This window comes from Juglans microcarpa x Juglans regia, chromosome 6D (assembly GCF_004785595.1).
Source record: "Juglans microcarpa x Juglans regia isolate MS1-56 chromosome 6D, Jm3101_v1.0, whole genome shotgun sequence".
Lineage (NCBI taxonomy): Eukaryota > Viridiplantae > Streptophyta > Magnoliopsida > Fagales > Juglandaceae > Juglans > Juglans microcarpa x Juglans regia.
This window is the reverse complement of record NC_054604.1, coordinates 31,714,129-31,740,019: the sequence shown is the minus strand read 5'-3', so window position 1 is coordinate 31,740,019 and position 25,891 is coordinate 31,714,129. Positions and strand designations below refer to the sequence as shown.

General features: G+C 38.4%; 2 protein-coding genes and 1 long non-coding RNA gene across 5 annotated transcripts in view; 2 read left to right on the top strand and 1 right to left on the bottom strand.

Annotated features, from left to right (window-relative positions):
• Positions 1 to 1,498: 1,498 nt before the first annotated feature.
• LOC121234600 (E3 ubiquitin-protein ligase At1g12760-like) lies at positions 1,499 to 14,574 on the top strand. The gene is given in 6 exon segments (XM_041130600.1): positions 1,499 to 2,305; positions 2,308 to 2,356; positions 9,970 to 10,092; positions 10,201 to 10,333; positions 13,463 to 13,627; positions 14,140 to 14,574. Coding segments are annotated over 6 exon segments (1,161 nt in total). The 5' UTR covers positions 1,499 to 1,788; the 3' UTR covers positions 14,314 to 14,574.
• LOC121234602 lies at positions 14,280 to 14,718 on the bottom strand. Its single transcript, XR_005934425.1, has 2 exons — positions 14,412 to 14,718; positions 14,280 to 14,341 (listed from the first exon to the last, which is right to left on the bottom strand). It is a non-coding gene; the product is annotated as an uncharacterized LOC121234602 (long non-coding RNA).
• Positions 14,719 to 15,192: 474 nt separating this feature from the next.
• LOC121234157 (protein unc-13 homolog) overlaps positions 15,193 to 25,891 on the top strand; it is a 35,802-nt gene continuing 25,103 nt past the window's right edge. The window contains exons 1-9 of one of the 3 annotated variants that reach the window (XM_041129982.1): positions 15,193 to 15,579; positions 15,940 to 16,004; positions 16,623 to 16,890; positions 17,146 to 17,212; positions 17,341 to 17,491; positions 20,711 to 20,881; positions 21,290 to 21,388; positions 21,516 to 21,725; positions 21,812 to 21,913. In XM_041129982.1, coding sequence (XP_040985916.1) covers positions 15,396 to 15,579; positions 15,940 to 16,004; positions 16,623 to 16,890; positions 17,146 to 17,212; positions 17,341 to 17,491; positions 20,711 to 20,881; positions 21,290 to 21,388; positions 21,516 to 21,725; positions 21,812 to 21,913 — 1,317 coding nt within the window. In that variant the 5' untranslated portion in view covers positions 15,193 to 15,395. Of the gene's footprint in view, positions 15,580 to 15,936; positions 16,005 to 16,622; positions 16,891 to 17,134; positions 17,213 to 17,340; positions 17,492 to 20,710; positions 20,882 to 21,289; positions 21,389 to 21,515; positions 21,726 to 21,811; positions 21,914 to 25,891 lie in introns of those variants that run through there. The other 2 variants (XM_041129981.1, XM_041129984.1) reach the window with 2 other exon arrangements.

Below are 25,891 nucleotides of genomic sequence, written 5' to 3'. Positions count from 1 at the left end.
AAGGGAAAAAATGATGCATGCCTATGGAAATGAGCCTGCAGTGTGTGAACATTGAACATAAATTTGAACAAGAAAAAAAAAAAAATACATAAAACTGAGAATGCTCATCATACCCACAAAATGAAGAGGATGAAGAACATTTTTTAGATGTAAAATACGGATGAGTTTGGCATTGGTTTTTAAAATTGAGTTTTGTTTTTTTTAAATTTATTTATTAAAATAATAATATAAATGTGACTAATGCCACATCACACGATTGCGTTAGATACATGTAGCAGAATTGATCTTACTATTGAGCTTACAATTAACTATTGAGGATGGTGGATCAAAGGTCATTAGGTTACTCTGGATTTGACATGTGTTTGATAATCCCAAGTTTGAATTCAAATATAGATTAGTCCTGTGAGCTCACCATAATGACTCAAATCCGGAAGTGCTTGAAGCTTCCTACCATCTAGACGTCCGATTCATAGTTTAGTTTGGATAGACAGTTCAGATGAGATAAAATGTTTTGAATAGTAATTAAATAAGATTTTTAGTATTATTTTTATTTTAAAATTTAAAAAAATTATAATAATAAGATGAGACGAAAAAATTTATGTATCCAAACCAAGTATCTTGCTACCATGACCATACCATGATCACACTCAGGTAGGAAAACTACCTACGATTGCCTACACCTACTATTTTCTGTAGAAAAAAAGATAGCGACCTAAAACTTATCACATGAGCACATATGATTGGAGTTATAAAATTTAAAATGAAAAATAAAATTGCTTAATATGATTTTGAATGTTGTTGCATTTTTAATAAAATAACTTTATATACTGATAAAAAAATATAATACCTTTATTCATAATCATTTCTTTTATCCCGTGAAATGCTATCAAACGATTCTAAAATTATTATTATTTTTTAATTATTTGTGAATCATTTGATATCATGTGCGAAGACGATGTCATCTTTATCAATCATTTTAAATTATAAACTTTATTAAATAGGTTGACTCATGCCAAATTATATATTGTTATATTAAATTATTTCATAATAATATTTCTAAATTGCATATTATGAAATATTTTATTAATAAAAATATTTTTTTAAATTTATTTTAAAAATTTGTTATAAAAAATTTATTATTTATTATATTTATTTTTATAAATATAAAATAATATCACATCACATTACATCAAATCAAATCGTATCAATTTTTAATAAATTTATAACTTGCTTATAATTTTTTTTTTCTTAAATTTGTGGTTTTAACCTTTTAAAAATTCATGCGGGGTTGTCGAGACGGTCAAACCTACTCCACTGAACTGAGAAGTAGGCAGCTACTGGTTACTGCAAGCCAACCAAAGTCAAAAAGACAGTCTGGATCCACATCCATTCACAACAAAAACCCTTAGATCATATGCTTCGTAAATCGTAACCGTCCGATCATCCGACATTTTTGTTTTTGCTTCCATCTAAAACCTGAATAGTGTCGGTAACTACGGTTTGATAAACTGTAATTATCGCACCGCCCGTATCTGAAACAAAAGAAAACGGAAAACGATAACCCGCTCCATTTCTGGAGCATGATCGACATCGTCTATTGCCCAACCTTCCATTTTCGCGCTGACCTCAAGACCACCATTTCTTACTTTCTTCCAATTCTGTAAATGAAATCCCTAATTTTATTTTATTCAATTTTGTGAATCGCCGATTTTCGCATGGGCTGAACCATTAAACTCAACCTGTTAGGGTTCCAAAGACCTGAAAATTTCCCAATCTTTATCCTCATAAATGGCTTCGACAAGGTCTCCGAACCGCTCCTCATCGTCTTTGGACATCGTTGATACGACGCCGTTGCTCAACAATTCGAGTGGGTCCGGCGACGAGACCAACCCGAGCCGTCGATTCGTTCAGCGGCAGAGCCTGCGCCAGGCAGCAAGGTTTCTACGGCAAGCCAGCAGCAGCCACGGGATGGTACGCGAGCCGTCGATGCTGGTACGCGAGGCCGCTGCGGAGCAACTGGAGGAGCGGCAGAGCGACTGGGCGTATTCGAAGCCCGTGGTGGTCCTCGACATTATCTGGAACTTCGCTTTCGTTGTGGTCGCTGCCACTGTCCTGGTACTGAGCCGGAACGAGTCTCCGAGCATGCCGCTTAGGCTCTGGATGGTGGGCTACGCCCTCCAATGCGTGTTACACATGGTTTGCGTCTGTGTTGAATATCGGAGGCGGAGGAGGAGACGGCGGGGCGGGGTACCGACGTCTGATTCAGTGGAAGACAGCGGAAATTTGAGCCTTGAGTCGAGAGAGGCTTCGGGCAGCACGTGGCACCGGTGGAGCATTTGGATGAGGAGGGCGCCGGGTAATTTGTTTTCGATATTTGTTTTCGAATCGATTTGTTAGCATCTATACCGGTATTTTTTAAAGTTCGAAGCTTTTTATGGTCAGTTTCATTTTTTTTTTGTTAAGTTTTTTATGGTCAGTATCATAGTCAGTTGATATTATCATACAGGTGTCTTGTCTTATACACTACTGAACGAATGATTCTTTTAACATTTTTCAAGTTGGGACAGGGATTTGGGGCAGTCTTTTTATTGGCTTATATGGATGAGGATTTTTTTGGGTATGGCTGGAAACCGTAGTGTGGAATTACAGGAAATTTTATGGGTGTTATGAATCTTGGAACCTCACACCCCTTCGCAGAGTAATGCTAGGTCAATACATAATCTATACTTGTATTCGTCAATACATTTTCAATTGTAAATGTTAGAATCCTGTAAAAAAAAACGAGTGCATTGATGTTGCTTTAAAAACTTTCTCTGTGTACATTTTCTTTTTTTCGTTTGGTTTTTCTTACTGTTGGTGGTGATTCGTTAATGGCTTTCTCTTCGTGTGGAGATTAGTGTATCATTGCAGCTTTGGGTTATCGTTGCGGGTTGGATTAGATGGGGCTGTGCAATGAGGTTTTTATTGACCAGAAGTTATTCGAGTTTAGGAAGGAGAATGATAGGTGGTGGAAAATTATAGAAAGTAGTCGCCGTGTAGTGAAATACATATCCTTAGATCATGAAGCCCTGGGTTGGTTGGGCTCTATGGTGAAGGAATGTGCAGTGTCAAGGGGCGCCTATGAGTTTCTGAGAACTCGTAGAAATGGAGACACAATGTTAATGGTGCGGAAGGGTCATAACTGCAATGATAGTTTTATCTCTCTCTTGGAGTTTGGTCATGATAAGTGGAGAGGTTTGATAGTGGTGCCGGAAGGGAGGAAGTGGGAGGAGTGGAGGAATTTCGGAGATACATTAATGGAGCTCCATTCATCCTCTGTTTCGAGCATGAGAAACATAGTACCTCTTGATGCCCATGCAAGTTACTCAAAGATGACCAGAGGAGTTGGTGGTGCTCCATCGTTGACGGTAGGAGGTGCAAGATCGTACAGGGAGGTGCTCCAAGTGAAGAAGGTACTGCCTCGAGTTGTGAGTGCAGTGTTGCCTGATGCGCCCATTTCAGAGATTGTGCAGAGGCATGAGGGAGAAGGCAACGAGTTGTTGGGTTCAAATGAGGAAACTTTTCTAAAGTTACTTGTCGGTTTGGAGGAACAAGTGGGAGCTTTGTTAGAGGAAATTGTTTATTTGAAACGCTGCGTCAAGGGCAAGGCAGAGTTGAAGACTGGCGTGGGCCGAGTAATGGGCCATAAGAGCAGGTCTGTTCCTTCAGGTAAGATGGGCCATGGGATGGGCCAGGCCATAGGCCCAATGAAGGCTTGGAGGGCAACATATCGGGCGTCTGCTGATATTTTGGGTCAGGAGCCGAGTCTGGCTCCTGTGGTGCCGATAAGTATTTCGCCGGCATCCCCACTGACACAGAAAAAATCACCGGTCTTCGTCGACCATCCTGGTGAGCCGGTAGAGTTACTCCGACGGGAGGAGCTGGAGGATGGAGAGAAGCCGTTTGCGGTGGAGACCTTGAGAGATGATTTCCCGTTGTTGCCACCTGGGTTGGTGTTGGAGAATGGGTAGCCGGAGTCGTGCGTGGTGGTCGAAGGCCTAGATGCTGTGCCGGTGCAGCTTGCCTCACCGGAACGTGGGATATCATTTTTGGGGCTTGATAGGCTTTCCATCACCGGAAATGGGTGTTTGTCATGGGAATAAATTTGTGGATGTTATTTTTGTTGAAAATATGGCTTCAAGTGATGAACCAAATTTTGTGGGTGGCTCGAAATTGTTTATGCTTTCCAATGACAGTGTTGGTGAGGAGGGGGCAGCTCTTACTCCTCTGTGTACACTTCCTTCCAGTTCTAATTATGGGAGTTGCTCGTCAAATTGAGTTTTTAAGAAGATAGAGGAGCTACAAGATATTTTTGGGATTTCTTTTGGAGGTTACGAAGAACAATTTATGGCTCTTATGGTAGCTATTGAAGCTAGCCGTTTGAAATCAGCCACAAAGTAGGACATGGAACTTAATCGTTTAACTTGTTCCATCAATTATGATATTAAGGAATGGAGTAGCAGAAGAGATAGATCGAAAGGGAGGGGCAAGTTAAGTTTTTTATGAAGCCTAATATTTTATCATGGAACATATGGGGACTCAATGATAGTAATAAACGTCTTCGTATCAAATCTTTATTGAGGATGTGGAAGGGTGATGTGGTATGTCTTCAAGAAACAAAGCTGAGTTTCATTGATAGAAGAATTGTGCGTAGTCTATGGGATGCTCGTATGTGGGTTGGTCCTATTTGGCCTCTTTGGGAGCCTCAGGTGGAGTGTTATTAATGTGGGATAAAAGAGTGGTTGAGGCGATTGAGGAGTGTGTTGGAGAGTTCTCGGTTTCGACTTTATTCAAAAATGTGAGCGATGGATGGGAATGGGCATTTGTAGGGTCCTATGGTCCTAACATGGACAGAGATAGTCGAAGGTTGTGGGAGGAATTGGTGGGTATATACTCTTTATGGGATGTGCCGTGGTGTATGAGGGGTGATTTCAACACTACTCGCTTTCCTAGTGAACGATCAGGGCATCATCGGCATACTACGGCCATGAAGGAATTCTCTGAGTTTATTTTTGATCTGGACCTTATGGACCTTCCCTTGGTGGGAGGCGAGTTCACATGGTCTAACGGCCGGGCTTGGTCGAAATTGGATAGATTCCTTGTTTCTCCTTCATCCATAAGTAATTCAAAAAAGGTTAGTTCGAGTCAGTTCAAATCATTTTCCCATTCTTCTAGATTGTGGGGGCATTCATAGGGGTTGCCGGTACTTCAAGTTTGAGAACATGTGGCTAACTGTGAATGGTTTTGTAGATATGGTGCGTGCTTGGTAGGTATCGTATCAGTTTAGTGGCACTCCAAGTTTCATTCTAGCAGGTAAACTGAAGGCTCTAAAACAAGATCTGAAGAAATGAAATTTGGAAGTTTTTGGTCACACAGACAATCATAAGTCTACATTGTTGGAGGAATTGCAGGAGTTAGAGGGTAAGGAACTATTGGGAGATGCCTTGGAGGAAGTGTTATTGAGGAAGGGCACGGTTGTGGCAGATTTGGAAAGGGTTTTGTTGTCAGAGGAGATATCATGGCTCCAAAAATCCAGGGCCCTTTGGTTGAAAGAGGGGATAGGTGTACGAAGTTCTTTCACAAAGTGGCTAATTCACATAGGTGTAACAATGTTATTGAGTCGCTTCATTCAGGTACTTAGGTGTTATCCTCTCCCCCTGAACTAGAAAATCATATTATACATTATTATGAGACTCTTCTCACCGAATCGGCAACTTGGAGGTCGAAGCTTGATGCGTTGTCTTTTGAGGCAATTGATCCGCAAAATGTGAGTGTCTTGGAGAGACTGTTTGATGAAGAAGAGATTTTCAAGGTCATCTCTGGTATGGCTAAGGATAAAGCGCGGGGACTGGACGGTTTCTCAATGGGTTTCTTCCAAACTTGTTGGAATGTTGTGAAAGGTGATGTCTTGCAGGTGTTCAATGAATTTCACGCTTTTCAGAAGTTTGAAAAATCCCTTAACGCGACATTCATTGCTCTCATTCCCAAGAAATACGGGGCTTCGATTATTGAGGACTCCCTTCCAATAAGTTTGGTGAGTAGTGTTTACAAGATTATCTCGAAGGTTCTTGCTAACCGGCTTAGTCCAGTGCTGGAAAAAATTATTTCTAAGCTTTTTTTTTTTTTTGATAAGTAAGAAATAATATTATTGATATGAATGAAATAGGCATAGGCCATGTACACAGGAAATATACAGAAGAATACCTAAAAACATTCCAAACACGATAAATTAAAGACAAGAAATCATGAATATTGTCCCCGTTTAATACAATAGTTGAAAACCAAAGCATTAAGGTGTCGAGAAAGAAATTCTTCAGCTCAATTATTGAGCGTTCCTTATCTTCAAAACAACGTGCATTCCTTTCCGTCAAAATGCACCACATGATGTACAACGGGATCATCTTCCACACTACTGCCACTTGCTGACAGCCTTGCATCTTCCTCCAACAACCCAACAAATCCACTACCCTTAAAGGCATTACCCATGCAACATCAACCCTTTGGAATATCTTATCCCATAACACCCTTGTTACTTCACAATGTAGTAAGAGATGATCCACAGATTCTCCATTCTTTTTACACATACAACACCAATCCATCACTACACATCCTCTCTTCTGCAGATTGTCTGTAGTCAAGATCTTCCCAAGAGCGGCGTTCCATACAAAAAAGGCTACTTTAGAGGGCATACGAGACCTCCAAATATTCTTCCAGGGGAACGGATTATGGTCCTGTGTAACCAAAATGTTATAATACGCCTTAACAGTACATTTTTTGTGGTTATTGGACCTCCACTTCAAACTATCACACTGTGCTAGAGGAGTCCCCATGGAATATGATAGACTGAAAAAATCTGAGACAATAGATAGTTTCCAATTATGAAAATCCCTAATAAAGAGAATATTCCACTGATGAGAACCATGAACAAATAACCGCATATCCGCCACTGAAGCCTCCCTATTAGCTGCAATACGATAGAGGGCTGGAAAAGCCCTTTCCAATGCATGATCACCACACCACACGTCTCGCCAAAAACTGATACGATTGCCCTCACCGGCTACAAAACGAATCCGTTTTTCAAAACAAGGCCAACCCTTCCTTATAAACTTCCATAAACCCACACCATACTCCCCTCTCATTTCATTGGAACACCAGCCACCCCAAGCAGCACCATATCTAGCGTCTATAATCTCCTTCTACAATGATTCTCCCTCTGAGTGATATCTCCATAGCCATTTCCCAATAAAGCTTTGTTAAAAGTTTTCTAATTACACACTCCCAACCCCCATATACAACTGGGGCACATACTGTCTCCAACTAACCAAATGAAACTTCTTCTCCTCCCCCAAAGCCCGCCGTAAGAAATTTCCAAGCCTTAGAATGCTTTTATTCGTGGGAGACATATTCTTGATTCGGTGCTCATAGCAAATGAGAGCCTAGATTCTAGAATGTGGGAGGGAAGTCCAAGTATCCTTTGCAAGCTTGAAATGGAGAAGGCTTATGATCATGTGAATTGAGAATTCCTCTTGTACCTACGTAAGAGGTGTGGCTTTGGGGATAGGTGGATTTCATGAAAGAGTCATTGTATTTCAATTGCCCGATTCTTAGTTCTAGTTAACGGCACTCCTGTTGGTTTTTTTGATAGCTCGTGGGGCTTGCGACATGGAGATCCGTTATCTCTTTTTCTTTTTGTTATCGTTATGGAGGCGTTGAGTAGGATGGTGCAGGCTACTGTTGGTGGGGGGTTTTTTATTTGGTTTTCAGGTGGGAAATGGCTCTGGTGGCCCATTTATCATCTCACATCTTCTTTTTGCAGATGACACTTTGGTATTCTGTGAAGCGGATAGTAGCCAGGTCCAAACTTTACGAGCATTGTTACTTTGTTTTGAAGCAGTGTTAGGGCTCAAGGTGAACCTTAGCAAGTCTGAGATGGTACCGGTGGGTGAGGTTCCTAATATCTGCGGTCTAGCAAGTCTTTTGGATTGCAGGGTGTCTTCTTTCCCAATGAAATATCTGGGCCTTCCATTAGGAGCAACTTTCAAGAGTAGAGTTATATGGGATGGGGTGGTGGAGAAGATAGAGAAAAAGTTGGCTGGATGAAAAATGGTGTATTTATTAAAATGGGGTCGTCTCACTCTTATCAAGAGCACCCTCACTAACCTCCCCACTTATTTCTTATCTCTTTTTCCTATGCTTGCAGGGGTGGTGAATAAGATTGAGAAATTTTTTAGGGCGTTCTTATGGGGAGGCATAGGGGAGGAGAAGAAATTCCATTTGGTTAGTTGGAAGACAGTATATGCCCCAGTTGTGAATGGGGGGTTGGGTGTTTGCAGCTTGAGAACCTTTAATAAAGCTCTATTGGAGAAATGGCTTTGGAGATATCATTTGGAGGGAGGGATCATTGTGGAAGGAAACTATAGACGCTAAATATGGTGTTGCTTGGGGTGGTTGGTGTTCCAACGAAGTGATAGGGGGGTATGGAGTGGGGTTATGGAAGTTTATAAGGAAGGGGTGGATATGCTTTGAAAATCATATTCGCTTTGTAGCCGGTGAGGGCAACCGAATCAACTTTTGGCGGGACGTGTGGTGTGGAGATTATGCATTGGAAATGTTTTTTCCGGCTTTATATCGTATTGCAGCTAATAGGGAGGCTTCAGTGGCAGATGTATGGTTATTTTCTCATGGTGCACATCAGTGGAATATTCTGTTTAATAGAGATTTTCATGATTGAGAATTATCTATGGTTTCAAACTTTTTCAGCCTATTATATTCCTTGGGGACTTTTATGGCACAACATGATAGCTTGAAGTGGAGCTCTAAGGATCACAAGATATGTACAGTTAAGATGTATTATAACCTTTTGATAACACATGATCATACTACATTCCCTTGGAAGAACATTTGGAGGTCTCGTGTGCCCTCCAATGTTGCTTTTTTTGTTTGGAACGCCGCTCTTGGGAAGATCTTGACCACTGACAACTTGAGGAAGAGAGGATGTGTAGTGATGGATTGGTGCTACATGTGTAAAAAGAATGGAGAATAGAATCGGTAGATCATCTCTTACTACATTGTGACGTAACAAGGGTGTTGTGGGATGAGGTCTTTAAAAGGGTTGGGTGTTGCTTGGGTAATGCCTATGAGGGTGGTGGATTTGATGGGTTGTTGGAGAAAATTGCAGGGCTGTCATCAAGTGGCAGCAGTTTGGAAGATGATTCCGTTGTGTATCATGTGGTGTATTTGGATGGAAAAGAATGTGCGCTATTTTGAAGACAAGGAACGCACAATGGTGGAGGTGAAAATTTTTTTTCTACATACTTTATTGCTTTGGTTTTCTGCTATTGTTTTAAATGGGGATAATATTCATGACTTCTTGTCTTTAGTTCATCGCTCTTAGAATGTATTTAGGTGTTCTTTTGTATATTTCCTGTGTACATGGTACATGCCTATTTTCACCCATATCAATAAAATTTATCTCTTAAAAAAAAAAAAATCCTGTAAAAAGAAGAATATGTTTTTCTCGGTGTATGATGAAAGAACATCGTATTTAAAAAATTGAGAGAAGAACATTGTATTTTTTATTGCATACATTTATGTGTTGTAGTTTATTTTCTAAACTCATTATAAGCATTTCCTCTGATTTTCTCTTGAACAACTGGTACTGGGTACATTTCCAAAAATTATTATGCAGGGTATAACATGTTGGTTGGTTTAATTGATGATTTACCAAATTTAAAGAGAAGTTTGTTTAGACATTTTTTATGGATTGATTTCCTCTTGGATCAGGAGTGTTCTGTATTTGTATGAATGTATATTGTATGAGATTGCAGAGTATATGCTCATCCCCATTAAATCAGATACTCTTTATGGTTCATTTTGATGATATTGCAGAATATGAGCTCTTTATTACTATTATATTTTTGATCATCACAGCAGTGTTGCAAAGCATCTGGAATCTGCAAATACAATGTTTTCATTTATATGGTGGATCATTGGATTCTACTGGGTATCTGCCGATGGTCAAGCTTTAGCACGTGGCTCTCCTCAGCTGTATTGGTACGTGTTGGTTCTCTCTCTCTCTCTCACACACACACACACACACACACAATTTGAACCATTGGTTGTAACTGAATCTTACGTTTGATAATATGATGTGTTATGCAGGCTATGCATAATTTTCTTGGGTTTTGACGTGTTCTTTGTCGTTTTCTGTGTTGCACTGGCATGTGTTATTGGTATTGCTGTCTGCTGCTGTCTTCCATGTATCATAGCACTTTTATATGCTGTGGCAGACCAGGTAGGTCTCAAATATTGCTTTCCTTGCTATATGTGCCTTATTTTACTACCATGTATGCTGCTTTTTTTTTCATTGCCACATGTGCCTTGGGAAGGTATCCAATTGAATCGATGGGTCCGATGGAAATAAATAATCAGCCCTGAAAAGATTTTGGTGGCAATTTTGATTTGACCCTTTAATTTTGTTCTTCCCCTTAACTGACCAAAACAAAAGTTATGTTCTGTAACATGTTTTTCTTTTTATAAATTGTTAATTTATTTTTGAGTGATTTGTTTGGGATATTTGATATTTAATTAGGTTTATAAGGGGAATGTATAGAAACCTAGTGGGACTGTGGGATATGGGCACAAAGATGGTAAAATATGGCTGCATATTTATTGTTGTGGCTAATGAGGGAGTATTAGCCTGGCAAAGCTGTTCTTTCTGCCCTGGTTTCTGGTCGTATTTGCATTAGAGCCCTCCTTTACTGTATTGAGTGGATTTTAAGGACAGAAAAGACACAATTGGGTTTTTTTTTGCCACATGGAATTGGGTTAAAATGAGCTTACGGTGGGTCTGTTTAGTTTCAAGAACCATAGACAACCCCTAAAATTTTTCAGCTGTCCAAAAATGAAGTTTGTATCCCATTTTGCGTGGATTTTAATGGACAGTAAGGATAATTGGGTTTTTTTGCCACGTGTCATCCTATTCAAGTTCATATCTTAAACTAATATTGGGGTAAAAGGAGCTTCTAGTAGGTTTTTAACAAAAATTGTACTCCAGAAATACTTATAAAAAAAGAATCGCTCTCCAGAAATTTTCAGTTGTCCACAATAGAGTTTATATTTGTATTGATTTATGCATCTTGATTGTGGAGCTTTTTCTATCCAATTTCAAGAACTGAAGACCCCAAATTCCTGAAGGTTTTGAAATCCTATTTTAAGGGCTGGAGATCCCTAATTTGTGGAGCTTTTGCTATCCAATTTATGTATCTTGGTTTGTGGAGCTTTTGCTAGGCAATTTCAAGAACTGGAGATCCCAAATTCAACAATTTAATTCTATAGTTCCTAGTTATCCAATAAAGAAGCAACATTTGACGAAAAGCTTAGGAAAAATATGATAAACAGGTAAAAATAAAGAAATAAAAGGACAGAACGAAATGAAGTTTGGCATATTGGAGAGCAACTGATAAATATATAAAGTTCTGTGGAGTAAAACACTTCAAAGAGCCGGGAAGGAAATTATCGATTTGTCATTGGTGCCTCTTGTGGGGGAAGGTTTAGAGTCGGGAGTGCAGTCGGGTTCTGTGGCTGGGGATAATGTCGTTCCCCTGGTTTCTCTTCCTCCGATCAACGATATAGCGGGTTCAACATCGGATTGGATTCTGAATAAGGATAATAGGTTTCTACAAACCCTGAGACTTTCATATGGAGAACAAGGAGAATATAAAGACCAATTTAAAACACTACTCATTGCAATCAAGGCGAGCCACGCGCTTGAAACCAAATCTAAGTTTAAGAAGAGCAGGGAGTTAAAGAATTTTTCATGGGCAATCAACTACGATGCTAAGGGAGGTAGCTCAAGTCGAGGGGAAGCTAAAGGGAGGGCTTTGTGATGTTCGGGTTGTGGATTAGTTTTACGGAATCTAGGGGATGGGGTCAGGGAGGTGTAATGATAGTTTTCCAATTCGGGTTTGGTGTATTTTGGGTAGGTTTTCATGGGCTTTGGGTCATTATGGGCTTTCTTGTATGGGCTAGGTGTTTTTCTTGTATACGTCCAGTGTACTTGGTTACTCCTATTGATATATATATATATATAATATTATTACTTATAAAAAAAAAAAAAAAACACTTTAAAGAGCAAAATGTACCCTATATGGTGTTCGAGTCCATTGGTGATCTGATCCCTCTTTTTCATAAAAGCTTTTCTCTTATGTATGGCATAGCAGGCATAGGATCCTAACTATTCTACACTTTTACCATGTTGCTAAATGTACTATGGTCTGGGTAACTCTACTATGGACCCACAGAACTCATGGCACAGAAATCTCAGGTGATGAGGTGGAAAGAATGCATCAAAACATTAGAAGAGACTAGATGGTAGTTGATTAGTATCCCCCCCCCCCCCCCCCCAAAAAAAAAAAAAAAAAAAGCCCTGGGCATGGCTGGAATTTCTTTGTTTGGTGATTGAAAAAGGTATTTGTTCTCCTCATGAAGTAAAATTTTATAGGATGCATTACTCGTTAAGTTGAATGGTGAATGTTTATGATGGAGGCTAGTTCTTTGATGTTATCCTTTATGGTAAAAGAGATTGGGTTCGCCTTTTGAAAAAAGGAGATTTCTCATGAAGAGTGGTGTATCTGCTTGAAAAGAATTTGCCGTGCCTGCAACCTGTAAGTATGTGTTATGGTAGCATGAGAATGGGTAGATTATTGGCCATGAAGGAGATACACAGCATTTATTTGTAGATGACAAAATGCCCGGAACCTATTTTTTATACTTGAGAGGTGCAGAGTGCACGGAGACTTTTCAATGTGTGGGCTTGCATCTAGTGTTTGGAAAGTTATACTGATTTTAGACTTACAGGCTAGTGCTGGTGATTGACTTAAGCAGATGTGAATGACGTGTGTTTAAATAGGCAGATCTCAAAGGGTATGTTGACTTCTGATAAATATTTTTGTACATTGCAATACGTTGAACTAAACATGCATCCCTCGTGATTGGGTTATCTGCATGGCCATGGCCTTTTGTCCCTAATTAAATTTTTGTTCATTTTTCCCTTGCAATCTCAGGATTGAAAATGACTTGATCAATATTATTAAATTTTAGATTTTGTTTTTTTTTTTTTGGGGGGGGGGGGGGGGGGGGGGGGAGGGAGATAAATTACACAGGGCACACATTTTTACAGTGTGTCATCGAGCTACTACTGTTGTCATGCGGCTCATAAATAATTTTTAAGTTTTATTGGAAGGTTGGTTGGTTCCTTTTTTTCAAAGGTAGAGGTACCCTAGTTCCCTTATGCCCTCTATCTCTGCAAATCCCACACATACAAGCACAATGACTAGTCAAAGAGAAGTACTACTAGAGTTAGATTTCTTGTGCCTTTCTTCCTTTAGGCCTTACTTTTAGTTATCACCTTTTACCAAAACAGGAAGGTGCAACAAAAGAAGACATTGAGCAGCTCTCAAAATACAAATTCCGAAAGATTGGAGATAATGAGAAACTTGCTGGTGATGTACAAGGACCTCATGGAGGAATAATGACAGAATGTAGCACCGATTCTCCCACTGAACATGTTCTCTCCCAGGAGGATGCGGTATGTAGTTAAATAGCTTGTTTTTGGGGGGTTAGCTGTCTTTCTTTTCTTCTTTGAATCGTCCTCATCATTATTTTTTTCAAAATGAAATATAAGATATTCTTTTTACCGCAAAAACAAAAAACATATTCTTTTTCCAGAGACATGCTACATTTTTACAACCAGTTATATATGTATACACGTGTGTGTGTGTGTGTGTGTGGATTTACAACAAATTGTAAACCTGCATTCTGTATGTGTTATTATGTGAATTCCTATGTAACGTTTTGGTGGTCTTAAAAAAAAAGCTTGTACCCTCTCTCAATGGGGTAAGTTTTCATGATTGTCTTGTATCCCCTTCTAGTCCATAACTTGGTTTTCTCTTTGAATACCTCCTGTATAATTGGGCAATGCCTGTTTTTACTTCTATCAGTAAAATCTTTATTTTACCTATCAAAAAGAAAAGCTTATACCCTCACTAAGATCGGTTGCATATTTGACAACTGACATTTTATGCTTATGGCAATTTGTAGGAGTGCTGCATCTGCCTTTCTACTTACGATGATGGGGTTGAACTTAGAGAACTTCCTTGTAGTCATCATTTCCACTGTGCCTGCGTAGATAAGTGGCTATACATCAATGCGACCTGTCCTCTCTGCAAGTACAATATATTGAAGAGTAGCAGCCATGCTCAAGAGGAAGTATAATGATATCATGCATGGCATGCTGGCCGGCCTTGCCAAGCGCTAGCTCGGGGCGTATCTTGATGTGCAGTGTGTCAATAGACTAAATACAAGCATTTTACTGCCGTTGCGGTTATTAATATTGTTTTGTTGTCCGTATTAGCTGTAGCTGTAGTTTTTACTTTGTTGATGTCGTTGCGGTGGTGGCAACAGTGCAGCTTTCTCTGTCCCTTGTCTTGTCTACAAGGTTGTTGCCCGGTGGGGATCGCGGCTTTAGTTTTGTCTCAAAAGCTGTTTTGTGCCCTTTTTTTTTGTTTTTTTTTTTTAATTTTTATAAAAAAATCTTTCCACGCTTATTGTTCTCTGTGGGGGGGTATATACTATAAACTTAATGATTACTATTGTGAATGGCTTTTCTTTGCCCTATTTACTCAACTGTTGAGGCGAACGGCCTCTTTAAACTACATTTTTAAGAGTTTGCCTGTACTGATCCATATGAAATAAAGCAAAGTTTGTCATCGCCAACCTGTTAGTCTTCTTCTGAGATGTTATTTTTCAATTTACTTGAAAACCCATAACTTGTATTGTAAGAGTTGAATAGCCTTGAAATGGGTTAAGGGTAATTTTATGGATAACTATAAAGTACGTAAATATCGTGTAATCATTTTAAAAAAGAGTGATGTTTATTATTAAAAAAATAAATTTTTTATGTAAATTTTATATTTTATTTAACTTTTTCAAAATAATTATGTGACAGTTGTGTAATTTAAGATTGTAAATATCTTTTCTTGGATAAAAGTTCAAACCAGCAATGATCGATGCTTGAAAAACCGGGAGTTTGGTGGGACGAAAGTATAATTTAAGCGGTATAGCTGGGGTCTTTTGATATTTCCGAGTTAAATCGGACCCAAGAAAGAAAAAGCGATAAAGAAACATCAAATGTCCTGTTTACCCTCTGCTGGTCCTTTTCGCGCTCCTCCAAATGTAGGGACTTTTTTCGAGTTATATGCTTTTCTGCTCCGTGTCGCACTTTTTCAGTCGAAGAAACCAGCGTGCAGCGTGCTCTTTCCTATCTCTCTGGTTCGTTCGGTCGCGGCTTTGATCCGATGGAGCAGCCACCTTCGCTCCTTTTACAGCGGTACCGTGGAGAGCGTCGCAAGCTTTTGGAGTTCCTCCTGTCCTCGGGTTTGATCAAAGAGCTCCGAACCTCTGCGGGCCCCATCGCCGCTCTTTCCGACGTCGACTTGGATAACATCAGCGTCGATTATGTCCTCCACTGCATAAAATCCGGTCAGTTTTTGAATTCAACTTCCGCTCCGTTTGGTTCCCGAGGAAGGAAAAGAAAAGGAAGAAAGATATAGAAAACAATGAGAATTCCATTCGTCTGAGCTTAGTTCAATTGTCTTCTTTAGTTTTTTTTGCTCTTTTTATTAAAAAGAAGTTGCTGAATTAGGAAATAAGAAACCGCGACCTCCGGTCAACCTTGCCTAGTAGAACTATTTGGTTCAGCTCAGTTGAGCGCCGGAATTACATTCTGCGGTGTACGTTGATTTTTTTCGGTGACCAAACGGAGTCGGGTGCGTACGTTAGTATTTTTTTGCTAGCTTTGCTTCTCACTGGGAAGATGCCATTATTTGTTGTTTTTAGTAGGTGGAGTGGTTGACGTTTCTGAAGCAACTGAGAAATTCTTTGATGAATCTTCTAACCCAGTTATGGTAAGGAAAGACTCTGTATCTTGGATTGCGTTGTTTCAGCCTTTTATTTCGCTTCAAGTGGCGGGATAAGAACTTTATGAATTTTAGTAGGAGATAGATACACTCATGAAGTGAGCCTTACAACACCCATTCCATAGCAAAGTTACATATTTGACATATTTTTAGAATTCTCACTTAATGCCATAATATCTAGAAACACCAATTTCATTGGTTTTACCTACATAAAAAAAGAACTAGAAGTACCCATTACTTTACGTGTCCGATATGTGGAAAAGACAAAATATGAACTACACTCAAAATCTTACAGCTTTTTAAGATACTCTATTGTCCAGTTCCCGTTAATTATTTCTAGAAAATAAGTGCGGTTTTGAAGCAGTGGAAAATCTTGGAATTTGTTGGAAATTTAGGGTTTTCATCCAAGTCAATATATTTACCAAGTGGTTAAAATTAAATTGTGGAACGAAAAATAAAGAATTGACAGGTTTTGATATTGCGAAAGCTTTATGAACTTCCTTAAACCTTTGCTGCTGGAATTTCATTTCTAAGTATGATTTTGTAAATGTTTATCCCTCTGGCAATGTCACCAAAATGTATTCTTCTTCTTGTTTTTTTTGCTAGATTCATTCTCAGTTAGGAAATTCCTATTTTCTACTTTCTGATCCAGACTTGTCTGGATCACCCCCCAGGCGAGTACCACCTCCAACTGATGTGATTCGAACTGCTAATCATGTGACATGTTCATCTAGACTAGATCCTGTGATTGTCGAGGACATTGCAGCATCTGGGGAAGAGTTCAGTCCTAAACTTGGAGCGGCAACGTGCACACCTTTTAAGCCTGTAGAAGATGAGAAATTTCCTCCATTAGGATTACCTTGCCTGAATGCAGGTATTACTTATATATATATATATATATATATTTATATAACCTTGCCTGAATGCAGGTGTTTGATGTTCTACTTATAATTTGTTCACAACTTGGAAAATTGTGTTGGAATAAATGGTTCCACAATTTGCATAGTCATCCTGTGAAAGTTTATTTGTTTTAATTGTGATTCTTTGGTGTTCTCCAAACGTATATATTTATATCCTGAAGCCTTTCATCTTTTGAGTACACTGATACATAGCTTCAGGATTCTTGAAGGATTGTCGGATGATGACTTGTGTGCATCAGCCTATGAAATATTGCTTGCATCTTTGGTCTTTTCTGGGTAATTTCTTTCTCTTGCTCTCTCTCAATTTGATGTGGGTTTATTTGTATCCATGATTGATGCACACTTAGTGATTTTCTCTCTCTTTTGCTTTATCCATCTCTTACTCTTTCCCTACACATAACTAGGGTTGAAATACATACACTTGAGGATAGAAGGAAAGAAAGGAGTTCTAAACTTCTGTCAGGGTTGAAGAATAGAAAGGGTAAAAGCCATCAGCAGTCTCAGTCTCAAGGAAGACATTCAGAGATTATTGATATTATCCGCATTCAGATGCAGGCAAGCTATAATTTCATTTCCTTTCTTTTATAAATATTGTCTGTAATTCTTATTTGCTTGAGGTTTTGGAAAACACATAGCTTTCCAAGTGGATGTTTTGGTGTAAGGATCAACTCGTTTAAGTCAAATATTGGATACTTAAATGGATGATGAATGCTTTTTTTATATACTTCTTGTGTACGAGGGTTGTGCCCCTCTGTGCGCAATAAAATTGCCCTACTTATTAAAGAAAAACCAGGTTATGGATCTTGAAAATACTCACCTAACTAGTTTTTTTTTTTTTTTTATAAGTAAAAGTAAAATTTTATTGATATAAAATGCATTGCCTAAGGACACCGGTAGTATACAACAAACATACCTAATTACATAGTACTAGTGAGAGATACAAGCAAGTCATGAAGATTGTCCGTATTACAAATAATGGCCGAAGCCCAAGAAAGTAAAGTATTGTAAAATAATCGCTTCAGCTCATCCAAAGAACGCTTCATGTCTTCAAAGCATCTCTTGTTTCTCTCTAGCCACAAGCACCACATAATGCAATGAGGAATCATTGTTCACACAGCAGCAATGTGGGCATTTCCCCTAATTCCTGTCCAGCACCTCAGAATATCCCTAATTCTTCTAGGCATAACCCATGCCACCCCAGTCTGATTATAGATCTCATTCCATAAACACCGGGCTACCTCGCAATGTAACAAAAGATGATCCACTGATTTCCCATCTCTCTTGCACATAAAGCATCAATCTAAGATGATGGTCTTCTCAGATTATCCAAAGTGAGAATCCGTCCAAGTGATGCAGTCCATACAAAGAAAGCAATCTTAGAAGATACCTTGCACTTACAAATAGCCCTAAGAGAGCCGTATAGAAAGAGCACATCGAGAATTTTTTATTTCCACTTGGATACCAAACTGTTCTATCCTCCATCTCATTGCCCATCGACATTGCATATAATGAGTCAAAGAAATAAGCAAACATATCCAACTCCCAATCTTGAGCCGCTCTCAAGAAACTTCATTCCAATGGATAACACCATTAGATAATACCACTAAATCAGCACCAGCAGCCTCTTTGTCACAAGAAATTTGGTAGAGCATGGGAAACACCTGCTTTAGAGCCCTTTCACTGCACCATACATCATGCCAAAAATAAACTCTATTACCTCTTTCAATTAGTGTTTTAAATTTTGTACCGTACCGGCCGATATGGCCGAAATTTTTCGTACTGGCCGTCCGGCCGGTACAGGTACTATACCCGTTTCGTACCGGCCAAAATACCAGCCGTACCGGCCTCAATTTCGGCCTGTATAGGCTGGTATCAGCCAATATTTCGGCATGTGTTTTTTTTTTTTTTTTTTTTTTTTTCATTTTTTCAAACTATAAGCATATTTTTTAACCCCCAATTCAGACTAGACTATTTATAATTTATATATATGTATTTATATATAATTTATTTTATATAGACTATTATTTTGGAATATAATTTATATATATATATATATTTATATATATAATTTATTTATATATCGACTATCCCAAAACGGTACCAATACCGAAATATTTCGTTCCAATGCCTTGACCGGTACGGCGTTCGGTATGGTATTCAAAACATTGCTTTCAATTGTGAATCTGAAAAACTTGGATAATCTTCCCCATTCAGCTCTAATGTTTTTCCACAATCCCATGCCATGTGTCCCCCTAACTTCCTTAGAACACTAATCCCCCCGATATTCCCATACTTAGAATCTATGACTTCTCTCCATTAGCCCTCCCTTTCCCTATGATATCTCCACAACCATTTTCCCAAAAGTGCTTTATTGAAAACCCTCACATTACGCACCCCCAACCCACCGCATGGAATTGGTGAGCAAAATTTATCCCAACTAGCAAGATGGAACTTAGTTTCGTTCCCAATGCCTCTCCAAAGAAAGTTGAGAAAAGTTTTCTCAATACGAGAGGCCACACTTGCAGGTAGCAGAAATAGGGATAGAAAATAGGTAGGGAGGTTAGGTAAAGTGCTCTTGATGAGAGTTAATCTACCACCCTTGGACAAGTATATCTATTTTAATCTACCACCCTTGGAAAAGTATATCTATTTCCACTCAGGCAATCTTATTTCAATTTTCTCAAACACACCATCCCAAATAGATTGTCTTGAAAACAGCTCCCAACGGAAGACCGAGGTATTTCAAAGGCAGCGAAGCAACCTTATAGCCCAGGATATTCGCCAAGCCTTGAATATTGTTCACACCAGCCACGGGAACCATTTCAAACTTCGAGAGATTTACCTTCAGGCCTGAAATCGCTTCAAAGCAAAGTAATACAGCCCTCAAGTACTGCATTTGATCACTGTCCGGCTCACAAAATAGTAGTGTGTCATCAGCAAAGAGGAGGTGAGATATAGTAACACCTCCCACTGAAAATCCAGCAAGGAAGCCTCCATGAACCGCTGCCCTCAACATACGACTCAATGCTTCCATAACAACGACAACCAGCAAAAGGGAGAGGGGATCCCCTCGCCTTAATCCCCTAGAGCTGTTAAAGAATCCTTCCAATGCTCCATTCACTAAAATCGAATAACGAACCATAGTTATACAATGCCTAATCCAGGAAATCCATCTATCCCCAAAACCACACCTCCCAAGTAAATAATACAGAAAATCCCAATTAACATGGTCATAAGCCTTTACCATGTCTAGCTTGCACAAGAGCCCACTCACCTAACTAGTTGTTGACGCCTAAAAGAGTGTATTCACTTTATCCGCAGAAAGGATTGCAGCGTTTAATTATACATTTCTTTTTTATTTTGTTATGATATCATCAACTTCCTTATTATTTATGAATGTAGTCTTGGTTTCAAGCTAAATTTTTATTACAGTGAAGTATTTATACAGAGTCATTGTGTTGTTAAACATTATCACCACCTGTTTATTTATTATGTTATTTTTTTTTGGATTATCCATTTGGACATTTTAATTTTACTTCTTCCCCTGCTTTAAGAATGCAATAAAATAAAAGGGAAAAATTCTTTCAGTTCAACTATTAGCTTTTATAAAAAGCTTCTGATAACTACTGAGTCTCAGTACTGAGTTTTGGTGAAGTGTTGCAATGAATAAATCAACCCAGGTGAAGAGTTATTATGTTTCTCAGTTTAATCTGCTGGCTTAGTTGTCTAAACCATTGCTTGAATCAAAGAGGTAAGTTATTATTTCTTTGCTAGATTTCAGAAGCAATGGATGCATGCATAAGGCAAAGGTTGACACAATTCGCTGCTGCTAGGACAATGTGGGGACCAATTGATATTCCTCAAATTTCGTTGGGACTTTTGAGTAGCATGTTAAAGTCTGATTTTCAAAATGAAAAGTCTTATGTGCAGTGGAAGAGTAGACAGGTAATGTTCAGGTTTGCTTAATTTTGTATAACGAACCTACTTATTGAGAAAAAAAGTTTTATAATGAACCCTTTGATAATAGAACACGTTGAACTCACTATTTCAACTCTTATCTTTTGACATAAGGAATTCAAGTTTCTATACTTAAGTCCTGGAATTTTTTTTGATGAGTCGTGGAAAAATTTTAGTGCTCAATTATTTAAGCCAAAAGAGCCAGTAAGAAACTCACCTAGGGGAGAATTATTGATATAATGATACACACTGCAGCTGGTGTTGATGTAGTTCTCCAGTGTCTTTATATTAGATTATAATAATTGGTTATGTTATTTAGCCAAAAAGAAAGGGTTTCTAAGCTTTGGCTCATCATTTTGTTTTACATGTCTGAGAAGAGATTCTTTATTTTTGTAGGCGAGTGTCTTAGAAGAGATTCTTTGTTTTTCTGCTGACATTGAAGCATCTGAACGTCTAACTGTTAAAAATTCTCTTGAAAATATCAGAAATTCCAAGGTATGTTCATGTTTTGGGTTTAATATTCTTCTCTTTCGAATTGTAGCGATGACTGGTTTTGAATTACTATTTTTTGGATCTCCTCACAAAATGCAATAATGAATCCCTGGTTTGTTGGATATTGCAGGAGTGGGACATTACAATGTCACCTTCCGAACGTACTGAGTTTCTATCTACTATCACACAAGTGGCTTTAAAGTTGTCTTCTCTGCCTGGAAAATTCAGTATTCAGAGTGAAACCTATTATTGGACTGCTGATTATAAGTTGAACATTAGACTTTATGAGAAATTACTTTTTGGTGTGTTTGATGTCCTTGACGAAGGCCAGCTCATCATGGTATATTTGTTCTTATTGAGATTGACTACGAATATATGACATAGTTTTGCATACAAAATGATGACCATTTTGCTACTCGAGTATAGGAATCCAATGAACTCCTGATGCTGATCAAATTGACCTGGCGTACTTTGGGCATCACTCAGAAAATGCATAATGTGATATATGGGTGGGTCCTTTTCCAGCAGGTATAGATTATCTCAACAGCCCTTAATGTTCATGAAGCATATTTTTATTGATGTAACCTTTTTTATTCACGATTTTGAGATCTTAATAATAAATTTTTATCGTGTATTGAGACAATATAAAGTTTATTACTCACTTCTATTTCTTGCGGTTGTAACATATAGTTCAAAAGAACAGTCAAATGTCTGCTTGGCAAAAAGTGTAAATGAAAATTATTTTTTGCTTTTCTGATTACTAATAAAATTTAATTGTATAGTGTTCCTCATTTTCATGTCTATGGTAATTGTTGGGGATTGACGATGTGGATATTGGGGGGGGGGGGGGGTAACATCTCGTACTCTCCTATTCGCTATATAGTCAACTATGTTTAATAAGGGATAAAAGGAAAGGGTACCATTGTCATCTGGTGTTTGACCAAATGTTTGTTTCTATATTTTTTAATTCCATATGTATGTTCGTTGTTTGATGGGACCAAACTATTTCTGAATTTAAGATTATAAAAAAAGATTATATTTGCCTCTCACCTCAGCTTGGTCCGATCTACCACCGAACACCATCATGTTTGTTGGTGACAACATCGTAAAATCTGTTCAAACAATGTTATCTCTCTCTCTCTCTCTCTATGCCTTAATTCCTACCTTATTTCCGGTGCTTCTCACTGGGAATAATTCCTTAACCTCTTAAAGTTTGTTATTTCTTGTTTGGCTTCATCGTCTATTATTCTTTTTTCTTTTCCTCTTTTTGGTTTGTTGGGGTGTTATGGTTATAGAATATTGATGGGTTCATATTGGAAGATATTCATTGATCAGAAGATTTTTGAGTTTAATCGTGAGAATGCTCAGTGGTGGAGGATCACTGAGAACAATTGAAGGGTCACTAAGTATATCTCCATTGATGTTGCTACTTTGGAATGGTTGGCTTCTGTGGTGGGAGCTTGTGGAGCGTTTGTTGGCTCCTCTGAGTTTTTTAAAACTCAAAGGTAGGGGAGTTAGGTGTTGGTGGCTCAAAAAATGTCATAATAGATTTGGAAGATGTTTGTCTCTGTCGGAGTTTGGACAAGATAAAAGACGTGGATTTATCGTTGTACCAAAAGGATTAAAAGGTGAGGGGTGGAGAAGGTTTGAGGATTCGTTGTGAAAGGTGGTTTCTTCATCCTCTGTTTCGGGTGTGAATCACAGGATCTAATAAGGTGTTGTCATCTTCTCATGTTGCTGAGGGAAGGAGGGAGTCCTTTGTGGAGGTTCTGAAGAAGACACCATTGAGTATGGTGGATGGTAGGGAGGTTTGTCAGGTGGTTGGTGGGAAGATTTCACACTCAAAAGGGCAGTCATCGAAGAAGGTTGTTTTAATTCTCAAGCGTGATGGCATGGGTCCCAATGGAGGCATGACAGGGTCTGGGAATGATTTATTGTTGCAGAACATGTAGGAGGCTCTATTGGACATAAAACATAACATGGATTTGATGTTGAAATGGATTGAGTCAGGTTTGGGCTGTGTGGGCTCTTATGGATTTAATAACAGGTTTGTGGATGCGTAGAAAGTTTATTGGGTGACGGGCCGTTATTAGGTGTGGGCTGCAAGAAGATTAATGATCAGGATGGTGCAAGAATAGTGAATGGGCCGGGCCTGGTTAAAAGGGTGTGGCAGGTTAAAAGCAATCTCGGGGTATCGGGTGTTTCGGTTTCGGCTACTCCTTCAAGCTTGCCGGTGCTGTTACCTATCTCGATGGTTTCGGATGTGGCACATAACTATTCGCGGGTCTTCGACGACTCTTTTGGTGGTGCAACGAATTTAGTTCTGATGTCGGAAGTAGAAGAGGGCGAAATAGCACTTCGGGATGTCGATAAGGAGGCGCTGAGTGGCGGGGAGATTAACCCACTTGTGTCCCTCGCTCCATTGGATACATGTGTGCATCTCCCGGAGTCGGTTCCTTTGTCTTTAAAGCCTATTCTGCTAGTTCAAAATTTGTTGAATGCTAAGAGCACTAGCATTGGTTTCTCTATATGCATATTCAAAATTACATCTTTTGAAGATTGATTTTGCATATTAAGAAAAATCCCCACATTGGATTATGCATTTTTGTACCAAATAATAAAAAAAATATTATTATTTTTAATTTTTTTCTTAAAATTATTATTATATATATATTTTACAATTAGCACCATGTGCTCAAAAATACAAATTCTATATATTTAAATATTACCAATTTCATATCAAAATGACAATTTTTATCAATAAATATTAATATGTACTAAAAAACACTTTGTATCATCAACTTAATACAAATTTCATATATTAAAATCATCTTAATACAAATTTCACAAAGTTGATTTTAATGGGTAGGGGAGAGAAAAAACATTAAAAATAATGTTTGAAGAGTGAATAGTGCTTCTTCAAACTTGAAGAAGCACTATTCTTAGCTATGTAAAAATTTAGAGATACATAAGCCAATGTAAATGAATTTAAAGACATATTATGCAAATATGAAGATGAAGATAAAGATGAATAAGCCATTGCTAGTGCTCTAAGACGGCCAATTGTCTTGTGGTGGTTGATTCTGGGAAACTGCATCGGGAGGTTTCAGATAAGAGGATTTCGTTCAACCCAGATTACAACTGGAGATATATGAGGGGGAATGCTTTGATGAGGATGTGGGGAGCTCGACTCCTCTTCGTACACTCCCGCCTCATTCTTCAACCAGTTTAGCCTTGGATTGGGTTTTAAAAAAGGTTGAAGAAGTACAGGCATGTGTGGGGCTATCTTGTGTTGGTTTTGAAGAGCAATTTAAGGCCCTTTTTGTGGCTATTGAAGCTGGTCTCTCCTTGTTTTTGAAGTCAGCTTCTAAGAAGGAGGGGGAGTTAAAAAGATTAGAATGTTCTATCAATTATGCTTCAAATGAAGGCAGTGTGGATAGGAATAGATTGAAAGGGATGGCGTCTCTTGTTTCTCATGAAGCCTAAGGGCTTGTTTGGAAAAAGTTTCCATCTCAAAATTCTCATTTCATCTCATCCCATCTCCTTCTCAAACATCACTCAAATACAAATACTTTTAAACTAATCATTACAATTTTCTCAAACTAATCATTACAACTTTCCCAAATTTTGAAAAAAATAAAAAACAATTCAACTTTTACAAACCTCCAAACAAAAATAATATTATAAAATTATATTTTAACAATATTTTAACTTTATAATATTTTTTATTCAACTTTTTTTTTCCTCTTTTCCCAAAACCCAAAAAATACTCAACTTAAACTACTCACTACTATTTACAAATTATTTTATTACTATTTACAAAATTTTCATCTCATCTTATTCCCCAAGCATGTCTGATTCTTTCTTTTGATGTGAGGGGGATCAACGACGTTAACAAGTGTCTTTGTATAAGGTTGCTTCTTTGTAGTTGGAAGATTAATATTGTTTGTTTATATGAAATGAAGTTGGATATTGTTGATAGAAGTATTATTAGTAGCTTGTGGGGGTGTTCTTTTGTGGAATGGGCTTATTTGGCTTCTTCGAGAGCTTCGGGTGGTGTCGTTTTGATGTGGGATAGTAGAGTGGTGGAGTTGATGGAAGAGTGTATTGGGCGGTTTACTGTAGCATGTTCTTTTAAAAATATTGAAAATGGTTGGAAGTGGGCTTTTGTGGGAGTATATGGGCCAAATTTGGACAGAGATAGATGGTTCTTGTGGGAGGAATTGACGGGTTTGTATTATTTGTGGGTATTGCCTTGGTGCATGTGTGGAGATTTCAACATAACTCGTTTCGCTAGTGAGTGTTCAGGAGACACTAGTATGTCGTCGGTTATGGAGGAGTTTTCGGAGTTTATCTTTGATTTGGATCTTTTGGATCTTCCCCTTGTTGGGGCATTCACTTGGTTCAATAGTAGGAGCTGGTTGAGATTGGATAGATTCCTCATTTTTCTATCTTAGGAGATTCATTTCCCTGAGTTATGTCAGAAGAGAATGCCTCTGGTTTGTT